The sequence below is a fragment of the Plasmodium malariae genome (genome assembly GCF_900090045.1).
Source record: "Plasmodium malariae genome assembly, chromosome: 13".
NCBI lineage: Eukaryota > Apicomplexa > Aconoidasida > Haemosporida > Plasmodiidae > Plasmodium > Plasmodium malariae.
The window spans coordinates 2,569,939-2,585,635 of NC_041787.1; the positions used below are offsets into that span (position 1 = coordinate 2,569,939).

Genomic DNA, 15,697 nt, shown 5'->3' on the forward strand with positions numbered 1-15,697 from the left:
ACTTTAACATAAAAATTTTGTAGAAAAATGTTTCGATTATTTCTTTTTGTAAATATAATATTCATTATAATTATACATATTTGATTAAGTATTCACATAACATTAAAAAAAAGTTTTTTCAACAAATACAGCATACTTTATATTTTCAGATATATTATAATATTATTGTTTTTTTATTTAATATATAAAATAAATAATAATAATGTATATCTTGGAACGAAAAATTAAGATAATAGTACTTATTAAAATTGTTATGTTTATCCTTTTAACAAGGATTTGTCATATTAAGAGTGATGTAGTATGATAATATTATTTAAGGATATTTGTATTATTTCTATTATTTGTATTTTATTTTTATTAGTACTTTTAGTGTGAGATTATTCATTTGATCAATTGATAAATTTTTTTTTTGTTTTTTTAGAGTACGCATAACAAATCTTTGGATAATTTATACAATCATAGTAAAAAATTATACTCAAGAAATTATCGTTCACTGGCAAAATATAAGCAGGATAAGGATTTGTGTATGGTATATTTAATGGAACAGACACCAAATGGAATGAATGATAAACAAGATATATCTAATAATGAAAAAGCTTCCTTAGGGAAAAAGAATCACTCAAATGGAAGTTCACCAAGGAGTGCAAGAGGACTTAAAAAAAATAAGAAAAATAAATCTTGTATATTTGAAACCAAAAAATATTCCTATTTGGAAAAAAAAATATTTAAAGAACTTGATTATGAAGATTTTCTTAAAAAAAACCGGACAATTAGTGATAAACTTTACAAAAATATAATACGTAAAAAAGTCGTTTTACGAATCGTTTTTCCTTTATTATTGTTATTCTTATTATGTATAGCACCAATAGTAGATTTGAATATGAAAAGGGGACTTTTATATGAAATATTTGGATCAAAGGTATGGCGCAATGATGGCACATGGTACAGAAGTTTACATAAAATATTATGGGAATCCCCTTTTCGACGTTTGTTCCAGTCTGATCTTATTAGGTGCACTACTAATACAAGTACAGGATACTATATAGTTGTAGAAGGTTTTTTTAGTTTTATAATTTACTTCTTACCTTTCATTATATTAGGTGTCACAATTATATCAGGGATTGTTTATTATCACAAAAAAGTTAAAAAATTTGAAAAAATTAAGTACAGGAAAAGATAGATGTATAGTTTGATATATGTTAATATTTATAATGAAGTGTTTGATATAAAGTAATATATGGAATTATTTTATTTTTTAACTCATTAATAATACCTATAATTCCATAAATTTGATAAATACTCATACATGTATATAGGTATTTTGATATACATCAGTAAAAATATATGCTGTTAGATATTCTATGTATTTGAATGTTTTAACTCTTTGTAGTTTTTATTCTAAATTGATACTTCAAAATTATTATATATGATGGACTAATATATATGATATATTTATATATATAAATCGATTATTATGAAAAATGCAAGTTAGTGCGTTACAATTAATACATGATAAACCCTTTTCTATAATTATATTCAAATAGTGTATTAATCAAAATACGAACAATAGAAAATAATAGTATTTCTTTTTCAACTAGATCCAATCTTAAATAATAATTTTTTGATTTAATTATAAAAATATATCACTAGTTTTAAAGTAAATATAATTGTATTTTGTTTTACATTTAATGAAACAAAGTGAATTTATTTTGCTGAACTTATATATATATATATATATATATATATATATATATTTACTTAAAAGGGCTTATTTTTTATTCTATAAAATGAGTTAAAAAAAAAAAATGTGTTATATGATAAATTTATTGTAAAAACCTTTTTGAAGACAGTTTAGTTCTTATTGCATGGTTTTAGAGATAAGATATTAATATATAATAAAATATTTTCTTTATTTAATACGGGTTATTTGTGATTTTTTAACAAATTCGAATAATATAATTCTCATAATTAAGTGTTAGAAGAATTTATAATATATTATTATGCATTATTGGGGGGCTAATTTAACTTTGTAATATTACATAAATTTACATTTTATAAAAAATATATAAAAAAGTGTAGTATATGTATATATATATATATTTTACTGGAAAAGTTAAATTAATGAACTAAATGTAGTTGTATTTTAATAGATAATATGATAAAAGTCCTCTGTATTTCATTCCTTGATTTTTACAATAATAGGCATATGAAAATGTGTTATTTATATCCATAAAAAATTTCACTTAGTGTAATGCAAAACAAAGTATCCTTTTATGTAATAATATAGTTATATGTAAATAAATATTTATATATTTTTTCTCTTTTTTACACCTATATATAAATATATTGAGTAAAAAATTAATAAGATTATATACATATATAAATGTAAATGGAGTATATATTAACAAGAAATGTCTTCATCGTAATAATGAGAATTTTATAAACAAAAAAAAAATAAAAAAATTAATTATTTTTTTTGTAGATTATATATAAATAGTTAACATTATTTTTATTTGTTTCATAAACATTAATGCAAATATTAAAGGTTTACTCGTTGTTTTTGAAAAATGTTTAATTGAATATACATGGTAAATAAGGTTCCGTATGCAACATTTTTACAAGTAATTCACATAATTATGAGTAATTTATTGAATTTGATTTTTCATAGATTCAAATGAAAAAAATAATATTATATTAGTATATGTTTTAATTATCACCATTACGTAACGTATTAAATACATGATTTATACAATGAAAGAACCCATACATCTTTTTGTTTTCATAAAATCGTACCTAGAATCAATAGAGCATAGTTACAGCATATTTAGGAATAGTGCATGGTGAGTTGAAAATATTTATAATATATATTTTCAAGAAAAGTATATATATATTTTTTATTAATGTCAAATAAAACAATAAATTTTTAACATATTTTAGATCATTTAAAATGTATATACTACATATATTCATAGAATAATTTTACTTTCGCCCTATAATTAACTTTCTGTTATAATAATATTTCTTATAAATATGTATAAATAATTGAAAAAAAAAGGTACATAAATGTATAAATTTTTCATTTAGGAAAAATGAAATAAATTAATATAATAAAAAATCAAATTTTCAATATTTATGATACAAAAATAAAAAATCATTTTTTTTCCTTTAAAATATAAATTTTTATATTAGTCAAATAGTAATATATATATACGAATTTATAAATAAATTCTAGATTATCTATGTTTGTATGCGCTCAGTGATTACTCAAAATATGTGTTATTATTAACCTAGCACAAAATATTTTTTTTCAAAATGTTATTTCTATTTTTATATTATAAAAATAAGTACATTATAGAAGTGATAGGGTTTAAAGTATTATGTTTATATGTTTAGGATTATTAGTAATGTAACTTATTATTTGTACTTAGTGTATTAATATATAAAAAAGTACATTATCTACATTCTCTATATTCTATATGAACTGTATGTTTTGATATATTATGAAATTATTTTTTTTTTTATTCCATTTTATTATGAACAGATTTACTAAAAATAAAATTCAATTAGTGCACTACATAAATTAATTAAATTATTTATTTTGAATATTTATGAATAAATTCAAATTATTTTATTTTTAAGGAAATTAGTTTTTCTTTTAAAATATGTTAAGATGAAAATACTATATAATATTCTCAACATTACTTTTCTTTATTCATGTTGTGAAATTTCCTATATCTATCTATCTATATATATATATTAAGTATTTAAGAAGCAATTATAAAAATAATTTTAAAAATAAGCATAGTATACCATATAATTAGAAATTATTATATTATTATTAATATATTTCTTTTAGGATATATTGGAATAATAATGATCTATATAATGGAGCAGAGAATTAAGCTAATTTCATTAATTAAAATTGCAGTTTTCATCATTTTAATGGGCGTATGCTATTTTAAAAAGGATGTAGTATGAAATATTATTTAAGAATATTTGTGGTATTCATATTTCCGTATTTTATTTTTATTATAATTGTTTCTTGACAAGAATTAATTATTATTTAAATAATAATTATTGAATTAATCAATTTCTTTTTTTTAGAGAATGTTTAACAAATCTTTAAACGAAAACTATAAACATGGCAAAAAGCTAGGTGGAAATTTTCGATTACTAGGAAAATATAAGCAATATAATGATTCAAATACTACAGTGCTAAAAGAAGATATGTCAAGTAATGGAGGGTACGAAAAAAAATATATAACTAATAATAAAACAGGGTCTAAAAGAAAAAACGAAAAATCTAATAAAAACGTATTAAATAAGGCACAATACTATATAGAAGTTGTAGATTATAATAATGGAATGTTTGATGGAAAGCATTTCCATTTTGATAAGAAATGGATAAAAAAAAAAGATTATGATTATTTTCTCGAAAAAAACAGGAGAATTCGTGATATAGCTTTAAAAAAAATAAAATTCAAAAATTACGGATTTGGAGTTGCAATATTTATTATTTTTTTATTGTTTGGAATAGGAGTACCCTTATCATCTGGAATTCCACTTTTAAAAGTTGCATGGGATGAGATTCAAAAAGATCCATTTGGATATTATTTTCATTATTATCTAGGAATGATACCACAAGATGTACAACCTTATTTCTATATAATATTATTTAGTTTGCTTATAATTATATTATCAATAATTTTTATTGTAACTATGTATAAGATCTTAAGAAATAATGAAAAATTTATAAAATTTAAGTTAATGTCTGAGTAAAATGAATTATAGCGAATGTATATCTTTATGTCGAAAATTCTTTAATATTAAGAACTGCTATATTATTAGTGATATACCTAATAAAAATACATATAATGCTTATAGTATTATAAATAGACTTGTGTACCTGATACCTTAAATATAAAAAAGTAAATATATATGTTTTTTATCTTGTGAATTTTAATTTTTTAATGTTCTCAAATTTGTATTTTAGATTATCATTGTAACATAATATAAATAATTGTGTATTAAAATACACTACTATAAATATATGGTTGTTGCTTAAAATTAATATATAATGCTACAATTAATATATTTATATTGAACTGTGATAATTTATATTCATTAAAAAAGTTTTTTCTTATTATTTTCCATCTTATAATAGTGTGAAATTATTTTATGTTCAGGTTTTCAAAATAATATATTATGGATTTTAAATTCAAAAAAGACATTTGTCTTTTTGTATATTATAAAAGGGATTGTTTATATTTTGATACTTTCATATATATGTATATATTTTACTAAGAAGATCAATTAATATTTATTATATAAAATAGGTTTTATTAGAAATATGGAACAAAACATATTTGTTGTAAGAATCATTTTAAGTTGCTTTTTTTGATGTATATATGTGATATTATAAATATACAATAAAAAAGTACACCTTTGTAATTATGGATCATTTAAATGTCCTTACTATCTTGGAGATTTTGTTTAATTGAAATTAAATGAAAAATTAATAAAATATATAATTTTACTGTTAGTTTTAATAATAAAGTACCTCAATGTTGAAAAAATTTCTAAAATATATATGTTATTAGAAATTTCAAAATAAATAAGGTATATATTTTATTTGTTTTTTTGTAACTTTAAAGAATTAGATTAATGAATTAAAATTAATCAAATATTTATGGATCATTTATTGAAATTATTTTTCTTTCAGTAATTGTTAAAAATTCTAAATTACCCCTGATTTTTATTTAATATGTCACAGATATAATTTTATAGTAAACAAGTCAAAATATTTCCACTATATAAAAAAAACATATGTATTTATTTCTAGTATAAGATAAAGTTTTTATTTCTAATAAAAAAAGACTTGTTTCTATTTTCAATTTTTTAAGTGAAATTGTTAAATGATTTTATAACTATAACGTATGTTTTTTCATTTTAAATATATAGTACTAATTATACTTATTCATTGCAAAATTTGTATTTTAAATCATTCTTCTATTTAAATTTTTTTTCTTTATGTTATCCTAATTTACTATGCGTTTTTTATACATGACGTTGAACCCCTTTGAATAAGGCAATATCTCTGTTTTTGTAACTATTAATTTGAATAGTCATTATTACTTATTCTAACAATTATATTTATGTTATTAAGAATTCAATTAATTTTTAATATTATATATATATGACTTATTAAAAATATTTTTTGAAATAACTATATAATTTTTCTTGAAATATTTTAAAATATTAAGAAATAATTTTAAAGTTTTATTATATTATTTTTGTTCTTTTATCAAGGTAGAGCTGTACGAGGCATATCATATGTACTTATTTTCGTTCCCATTAATATAAATTTAATAAAAGTTTTAAAAAAATATATATAACATTTTTCTGTTATACATTTTCAATTTTTTTTTTAGAAAGTAGAAAGTTTTTAATATATGCAAATTTATGTGTTTAAGCATTTAGTTATATATTTGAATTTAGATAGAACATATTGAACGCATATTAAAAATACTTTTATTTAAATTAGGTACTGCTTATAAATAAAATGTACTTTAATTTTTTTGGTAAACCCCTAATTACGTTAATTCTACAGATTATAGGAAAAAAAATATAGTAAATATGTATTTATATACTATATACCATAAAATAAGTGAGTATAATAATAATTTATAAAGTACTAGCTTTTACACAAATTTATTCTTTATTCAATATATTATATAACTTTCTTTACCAAATAAAAATATAATAGCAAATTATTGATAATATTAATTATACTTAAATTATTTAATTATATAATTAAGAATTTTTTTTAGATTGTTCTAATAATAAAAATTTCATGAAGAAACATTATAATAAAACATATCATGAAATATTTACAAAAATAAAAGTCATATTTATATATAAATATTAAAATGATCAGCTCATATCTATATATATATATATATTTTTTCCCATGTTATTATTCTACATGTGTTGTAATGTATTTAATTTTCTTTTTTTTCTGAATTACCGCAAATAATAGTAAAACTTTTTCTTAACTAAATTATTCTACGTAAATTAAGAATATATGTTAATATATTAATTTTTATGTAAATACGTACTGTTTATTAGTTTTTTATATTTTGTTTTTATTGATGAACTTTTTATGAAAATAAATTTTTATGTAAATAAGAGTGTATATAAAAAAAATCAAAAAGAAAGGAGTTTCGTGAACTATTAATATTACATGAAGAATATAAAATTGAATAAATTTATATGGGTACAAAATGGTAACATATCATAGAGGAAGGAGAGTACAAAGGAGATACAGTGAAAAGGTTTCTCATATGTGGATATAGAAATGTATTTACTAAAAAAATATATAAAATTCAATAACCTATGTGAATATGAATGTTTAACAGCTGATATTTTTTCTTGTAATATCGTTGTAATTATATATAAAAAAAATAAATATAATAATTAATATATCTAAGAAATATTTGTTCTAAATTTTGGTCACATTCAGTGTTAACTTTTTTTTCTGTGTATTATGTAGTTTTACAATAATATTTTAAAAATATTTTCTCTTTTTTTTTAATTAACTATGTTTTATTTTTTTTTCATATTTAATAATCAATTTTATCAATGTTGTAAAACATATTTTCTTTTTAGAAAATGTTTAAAAAAAATATATAATATCTATAAAAATTAGGTTGATGTTTTATAGATAAAGAATAGTTTCGTTATACATTTGGGGTTTTGGTTTAGAATATTAGTGAAAAATGGTCAACTTTTTTTTTGTAAAATTGATATATGAAATATTTGTATGATTAACAGCATTAACATTAAGGTTTATAATTATATACAATAATATGTAAGGATAGTTATATTTATTAAATTATTTTTGGAATTGTATAATTTTTCTTTAAATAACATTATATGAAAATTACTTCTATACTTATAATATAATAAATTGAAAAAAAATAGATCATATATGTTTATATTATTAATGAAAGAATAAACATATGAATTACTGAACTACTGTTATCCTGATAGAAATATAATTAATACCATAATAACTGCTTCTTCTTATATTTTTTAATTATATTATATCAACAATTCTTCTAAATATATATATATAATTAGATAAGAAAAAAATTAAGGTAAAAAAATTTATAAACATTATATTTACAAATAACGATACGAATGTAGAGTAATTAAAAAATATTACTTTTAAAAATTATAATACAAAAATAAAAATTCATAATTTGTTTATCATTTAAATATATGATATCTTATATATTTGGTTGTATAATCTAAATTAGATTTCTTATATGTATAATAAACCATTAAAGAATATAAATGTTATTAATAAAATATATTATAAAAAATTGTGAGTAATATTTTCTTCTTAATCTATTATTACTATTATATTATCATAATAATAAATATTATTTATCAGTATTAAGTTTCTCCAAAACATAATATTTATAAATTTATAATTTATAAAGTAATCATAGTTAAACTTAGTTATTGTTCTGTTTAATAAAAGAACAATAGATTATCTATGTTCTACATATACTATACATACTATATCCTATGTAAACTCAATTTAAAAATGTTAAATAATCTTATATTTGTTTTTTTATTTTTTTAAAGGAGATTAATAATAAAAATCGTTTAATTATTATACTACAATAAACTATAAATACGCAATATTTATGGATATATTAAATTCACTTCATCTTAATAAATATTAGTCTTAAAAATTATATTAAAATAAAATTTCAATATATTTTCAAAGTTATTTTTCTTTGATTTTATTGTAAAATATTTGATAGCTATATATTTTTTTATGTGATCTTCAAAAAAAAAAAGGAAAAAGAAAAATTAAATAAATAATTATAGTATCCCTTATTAAAAGATTGCTATAATATCGTTAATTTTTTTATTAATATATTACAATATTAAATATCCATATTATAAAAGAAAAAATGAAACTAATGTTTTTAGTTAAAATTGCAGCGTTTATCCTTTTAGCATGGAGAAGGAGCTTCAATAGTATTAAGGTATTATAATATTATTTAGGTATATTTGAATTTTTCATTTTCTTCTTGTTTTATATTTATTAAAAGTGTTTTTTGGAAATGTATATCCTGCTTATTATATAACAAATATATAATTTTTTTTTTAGTTTCCTATTAACAAATATTTAAATGAAAACAGCAGTGTCGTTGGAAAATTAAATATAAGAACTTATCGATTACTACGAAAACATAAGAAGGATACGCATTCAAGTATTGTGGAAATAAAAGAAGAGATACCATATAATATAGACAACAAAAATAAGCATATACGCAATAATGAAGAAGAAGATACATCAAGAAATAAAAAATCATATAGAAGTTCATTAAATAATGGCGGAAGTCATATAAAGGATAAGAAAAATAAATTTTGTACATTTGAAACGAAAAAATATTCTCATTTAGAAAAAAAAATATTCAAAGAACTTGATTACGAGAATTTTCTTAAAAATAACAGAATAATTAGTAATAAATTCTACAAAAAAATAATGTTTAAAAAATATAGACTAAGACTTTCCTTACCTTTATTATTTTTTTTATTTTTATCAATATCACTCATATTAGATTTATTCGTGAATTATGGTGTCATGCGTATTTTGCGTTATTTATTGAATACATATGGAAATTCTGCATGGAATACGTTAGGGAAAAAATTTGGAGAACTTATAGGAAAAGATTGGTGTTATTATTTAAGGCCATTTTTTACGGCTCCACAATGGGCTAATGGAAACGTTAAAGGAAAAGTGTATGCATCAACTGGTTTAATAGGTCTTATAATATATTTTTTACCCTTCATCATATTAGGTGTTACAGTTATATCAGGAATTATTTATTATCACAGAAAAGTTAAAAAATATGAAAAAATTAAGTTAAAAAAAAGATAAATTGAATAGTAAAAAAATATGACATTTTTGGAAATAATTCTTTAGTAAAAAGTAATATCTTTAGTAATTTTCTAATAAAAATACAAATAATTTCTTATATATTATAAACATATAGAAGCCTTCGAATATTGCTTAATATACAAGAGTAAAAAATATATTCTTGGTTTTTTAATATATTTAAATGTTTTCATATTTTTCAATTCGTAATATAAAGTGTTATTCCAGCTTAAATATATAAGTGATAATATATAAATATTTCTTATATACAAATATTTTTGTAAAACAAATATTGTTTTTCATTTAAATTAATATATAATGGCACAAATATTATATTTTGTCTGAGGTTCTGTGATAATTAATATTTTATCTTAAAAGAACTTCTCTCTATTTTACGTATAGTTCTAGTCTAAAATAGTTATTTGTTCTAGTTATTAAGAATATTTATTATTAGTTCAAATTATAAATAAATGTGTTTTGTTTTATATTAAATGAAAAAATGTAAACATACTTAGTTGCATGAATATGTATATATATATTTTCGTAACTAAATACATAATGTAATATTCATTCTATAAAATATGTTTTACGAAAATTATGCCATAAGATATAATTATCATAAAAATTATTTTAATTTAATTTTAGTGCTTTATACATGATATAATTTTGATGACGCAAATATATAATAAAGAAATATACTTATTTAATGTTCATTATTTATATTTGTTAACCACTTAATAGATTGTGTAATTTTACCATTAGAATGAAGATTTATATTTATTTTTTATTAAATTTAATGTTGGAGCTAATCAAAGTTTGTCATAACGAATTAAATATATAATGTATTGAAAATTTATAAATAAATAAATATATATACTTTTTTATTTTGTACATTATTAAAATATTATATAATTGAATTAAATATATACATATATTAATAAGAAGTATGTATAAATTCTTTTTTTTTGATATTGTAAAAGGTAGAATATGTTTATATATATATGTAAAAAGCCATAGAGTCCTTAATAATATTGAAAAAATATATATTGTTCTTTATTAATATAATAATGAATATGTATTTTTTTTTCATATATTTCCTATAAGACATGTATACAAATATATTAAATAAAAAGCTAAAATTTTTTTAGAGATTTATATGAATAAACATAATTTATATTGACAATTAAATATTTATTTATATTTAGAACTTTCCTTTTTTAAATAAGATGTAATTAAAAATAGATCATAGTTTTTTTAATTACATCGTACATAACATTGTTCTTTGATTATATAAATTTTAATCAGTTCTATTTAAAAATTATTATGTATTTCTTGTATAAGATCTAATTAAGTGTAATGTATTTTATTTTATAATAAGAATCTTTTGCTTGTAATTTTCATTACTAATTTTAATATATTAAATTTACTTTTTTAGAGTTTCTAATGAAAATTATAGTATAATATTAGCATATATTTTAGTTATCTCATTTATAGTCATTTAAACAGATTAATTCAGTTAATGAAATAACTTATGTTAAATTTGTCTCCGAAGAAATAAACTAAAGTGATAAGAAATTTAAGATTTATATGGACGAACAATCGTGACTGATGAATTTGAAAAGATTACTAGTAATTATTTTAGTATAAAACATTTATATGTATATTTTTTTTTGTTAATATTTAGTAACACTCTATGTTGTTAAAATATTTTCTTCGGTATTTATAATATATATATACATGTGAAATTATTATATTACGATAATATATATATATATATATATATTTTTTTTATTATTTTTTAATAATTTTCAAAAATTATTATGTGAATATGTATATCTAATATAAATTACATATAAACATATATCAGTAAGTAGTTCTTTATATTTTTGATTTTCCATTTTTATATAATTTTCTTACTTCTCCCTTTTACCTAACTTTTTGGTTTTAATTTTTTTCCAATTAATACTTGAAAATTAAAATTAAAATAATAATAATTTATTAATTTTAATGGAATTAAATACTGTAAAAATTTAAAAATTTAAAAATATGTAGAATATTCGTTTTACTATTGTGACGAAGTTATTGATATGAGGATATAATATAGAACTGATATGATAATCGTTGTGATGTATAAAGTTATAATTATAAAAATAATTTTATTTTGTATACCAAGTGTGCATCAGTTCACTGTAGCCATATGAATTAATGGATTGTGTATTCATAAATTTTAATAAAAATTATTAGTGAAAATTTTTGAAATAAACTTATGTTTATGTAAGCATTAAGAATATAATGGTCATGAACAATACAATTTCTTTTTTTAGGTTACAAATGTCTCTATGTAAACAACTTATTAATCGAGAAAATTACGCAGAAAAAAGAGAGAATGGAGAGAAAAAATCATATATAACAAAGATATGCAAAAGAGATTCCAAGAAAACAAAAGTAAGAAAAATAAAAAAAGATAAAATCATATAAAACGTCATTAATTGCGAAACAAAACATATATATATAATTGCTAATAATAAAACCTCTTTTTCTGCTTTTTTTTTTTTCTATATTAGAACCAAAGTAAAACAGAAATTTTTTTAAAAACAAAGATGGATACACACAAAAATGTTTAATAAATAAGAGACAGATTAAAAAGGTAAGTACAGTTATATAAAAGGTTTTTCTAAATTATTTTTTCATTCCTTTGTTAAAATAAAAAAAAGAATAACAAAGAATATAAGCGTCTAATTATGTACATAGAAATTGAGGATATAAGAACTGAAAACATATTTTTATTAATGAACCTATATATCACACATGTTGCTATAGCGAATATATATATATATATATCATAAAGTGATATGTCAATTTACATATTTCCTCATTTGTACCTTCCTATGTTTCATAAATACGGCATACATTAATAGGTAGAAAAGTACATTGAATTATTTTCCTGCATAATTACAAAAGTTCATTTAATCACTTTTTTTTCTATAGAATTCGCATGACAAAATTAAGATAGAAAAAATAAAGTGTGTTTTATATGGAATGTTTTATATATTCAGCCTTATGATATTTTTTGTTTAATTTCTTTTTGTGACCATGTTTTGTATATATATATAAGTACATTTTTTATATGTTGACTCCATCTGTAGAATATATTTATAGAGACTCTAATATGTAATTAAACCTTTAAAAAAAATATAACCAATAATACATTTTTCATCGAAAGGTAACATCTGTACATAAGTAAATGGAATGGTTTGAGTACACAATTGTGTGCATGCTATTGTGGGTACATAAGATTGAATTATTCATGATTGAATGCATGTTTATGCATATGCCACTTATGAATATATATATATTTTTCATATACTATCATTCTTTGGATGTTTTAGCATGTTTACATTGATAAGTTGTAAACGTATGCATATACATATATATGTACATACAAACATTTGTATGCTGGAAATTTATTTACATGTTTTTTCTAACATTACTCCTTATGTTTTAATGTTGCACATAGACTCATGTAAATGTTCATGTATAGAAGACAAAAAGAGACGAACGATATAACTCTGATATATGACGAGATAATATCACCAAAGTATGAAGTTCATTGAAAAAAATATTTCGCTTAAGGTTGTTAAAAAAAAGAACAAAAAATATAAATTATAAGGCAACTAAATATGTTGCTAATTAAATTTATTAGTTGTATAGATAATCCATTTAACAGTAGCTCCATTTTATATTATGTCACATTTGTAAATATACATGTGATTACTTTTATTAAAGGTGCTTATGAAGGTTTTTAATTAGCATAATTGTTATAAGAATTAAGAAAGAGCGAATTAGAAAGTAAAAATTGGAAAAGTATAAAATGGAAAGTTAAATATTATTAGTTCGTTAGAGTTCTATGAAAACAATTTACATATACAGAAATGCGTAGGGTGGTCTTACGAGTGGATGCACATCTCTATAATATATATCGTATATAAACAAGTTGTAAGTATGTATACACAAGGAATAATAAAAATTATGAACAAAAAAATTATTTATTTATAAATGAATATAATGAATTTATTCATTTGGAACCAGAAAAAAAAAAAACTAAAATATAATTATTATTATTACTTTTTTTTTGTAAACATTACATTGGATTAAACACGTAAACTTATTGGTAATAAGAAAAAATTAAGTATGCATTGAAAAAAATAAATTAATTAGAATAAATATATGTCAAAAAACTCTTGAGTATAATGAAATACATGCACATAAAAATTATAATAGTTCTCGTTTTAGAGAATATTTTATTATATATGCTTGTGTAAACATAATAGAATTTATAGGAACATTGTTGTAGAAATACTACTAAATAAAGCAATAGGAAAATAAGAATTTTATGGAATATATCTATAATCCATATTAATCAATTTTTAAATAAAATAATGAAATTAAAGAAGTCATATGTTGCATTATTTTTACAGCATTAAAAACACATCTAATTAGAAGAAACAAAAATTATTAATTCAAAATAAATATTTATGAGAAATTTTTATTACAAGTAACATTAAATATACAATATAGCAATAAGAATTAAGGGGTTAATATTAATATCTATATCTATATATTTAATAATGCCATTATTTTATATTGTATACATTTACTAAGGAACGAATTAAATATTTCAAGAAAAAATGAAAATAATTTATTGACGATTATTTAATTTTGATGAATTTGCATATTTATATTGTCGTGAATATATTTAATTCATATAACATGAATATAATAATTTTAGAAAAAACTAATGCCCCTAAAAAATATCAACTATATTTGGTAATTGAAAATTTAGGAAATAATTATTAAAAAGAATTTCATAATATTATATAATTATTATCCCTGCATATTATTTATTATAGGTAGAATTAATTATTAAGTTGTTCTGTTATGCTTTTTTATATAAGCACAAATTTGTAAATTCCGAAAAAGTGTCATACAAATGAAAGAATCATTTAAACTTCTTGAACCAAGAACCTTATTAATTATGTTTATATTTAAATATGTAAATTTATATAGTGTATATACATACAAAAATATAAAATAAAATAATAATAATAATCTTATTTTTCTGTAATACTCCAGAGCAATGTGTATTATGAATAATATGGAAAATTTAAGGATATATTGTGTTTATTTTTAATTAATTATTTTTTAGAAGAGTAGTTTACTTACATAAATTAGTATCATTTTATTTTTATATAATTAGAATAATATATATACCATATTACATTTTTTTAATTATCTACGTTTATTGTATTAAATAAACAGTGTGGAAAACAATTTTTTTTGCTTTTATATGTATATTTTATTAAATATGTAATATATTTTATTTGAATAGGTTACGTAGTTGTTGTAGTTTAATGTTTTAATTTATGAAATATTTATCTATATACCAATATAAGTTATATACGTTATTATTTTCTCCATAAAAATGTCAAAGAAAAATGAATTCATTAAAGGTTTTTTTAAATTTTATTATATGTTATATTATGCATTATCTTTTAGTATTTCTTAATTATATTATTTTGTGTTGTAAATTATTTTATTTAAAATGAAATGGTTATTGTAATTCTTTTTTCTAATATTCATAATTACTAAAAATATTTTCTAATTATATATATTATCGAATAGTTGTTATTTTTTTTAATATTCTTATTTCCCTATATATTATAAATTAATAACATT

At 18.8% G+C, this 15,697-nt stretch overlaps 3 protein-coding genes across 3 annotated transcripts; all 3 read left to right on the top strand.

Moving 5' to 3' along the window:
• Positions 1-202: 202 nt before the first annotated feature.
• PmUG01_13059900 (fam-l protein) lies at positions 203-1,180 on the top strand (the record flags this gene model as incomplete). Its single annotated transcript, XM_029007593.1, has 2 exons — positions 203-298; positions 422-1,180. 2 exons carry the CDS (start codon positions 203-205, stop codon positions 1,178-1,180), a joined length of 855 nt encoding a protein of 284 aa, XP_028863966.1.
• Positions 1,181-3,873: 2,693 nt separating this feature from the next.
• On the top strand, positions 3,874-4,779 carry PmUG01_13060000 (fam-m protein; the record flags this gene model as incomplete). The annotated part of the gene is made up of 2 exons (XM_029007594.1): positions 3,874-3,972; positions 4,105-4,779. The coding sequence occupies 2 exons, from the start codon at positions 3,874-3,876 to the stop codon at positions 4,777-4,779; spliced, it is 774 nt and encodes a 257-aa protein (XP_028863967.1).
• Positions 4,780-8,990: 4,211 nt separating this feature from the next.
• On the top strand, positions 8,991-9,964 carry PmUG01_13060100 (fam-l protein; the record flags this gene model as incomplete). Its single annotated transcript, XM_029007595.1, has 2 exons — positions 8,991-9,065; positions 9,191-9,964. The coding sequence occupies 2 exons, from the start codon at positions 8,991-8,993 to the stop codon at positions 9,962-9,964; spliced, it is 849 nt and encodes a 282-aa protein (XP_028863968.1).
• Positions 9,965-15,697: the final 5,733 nt, after the last annotated feature.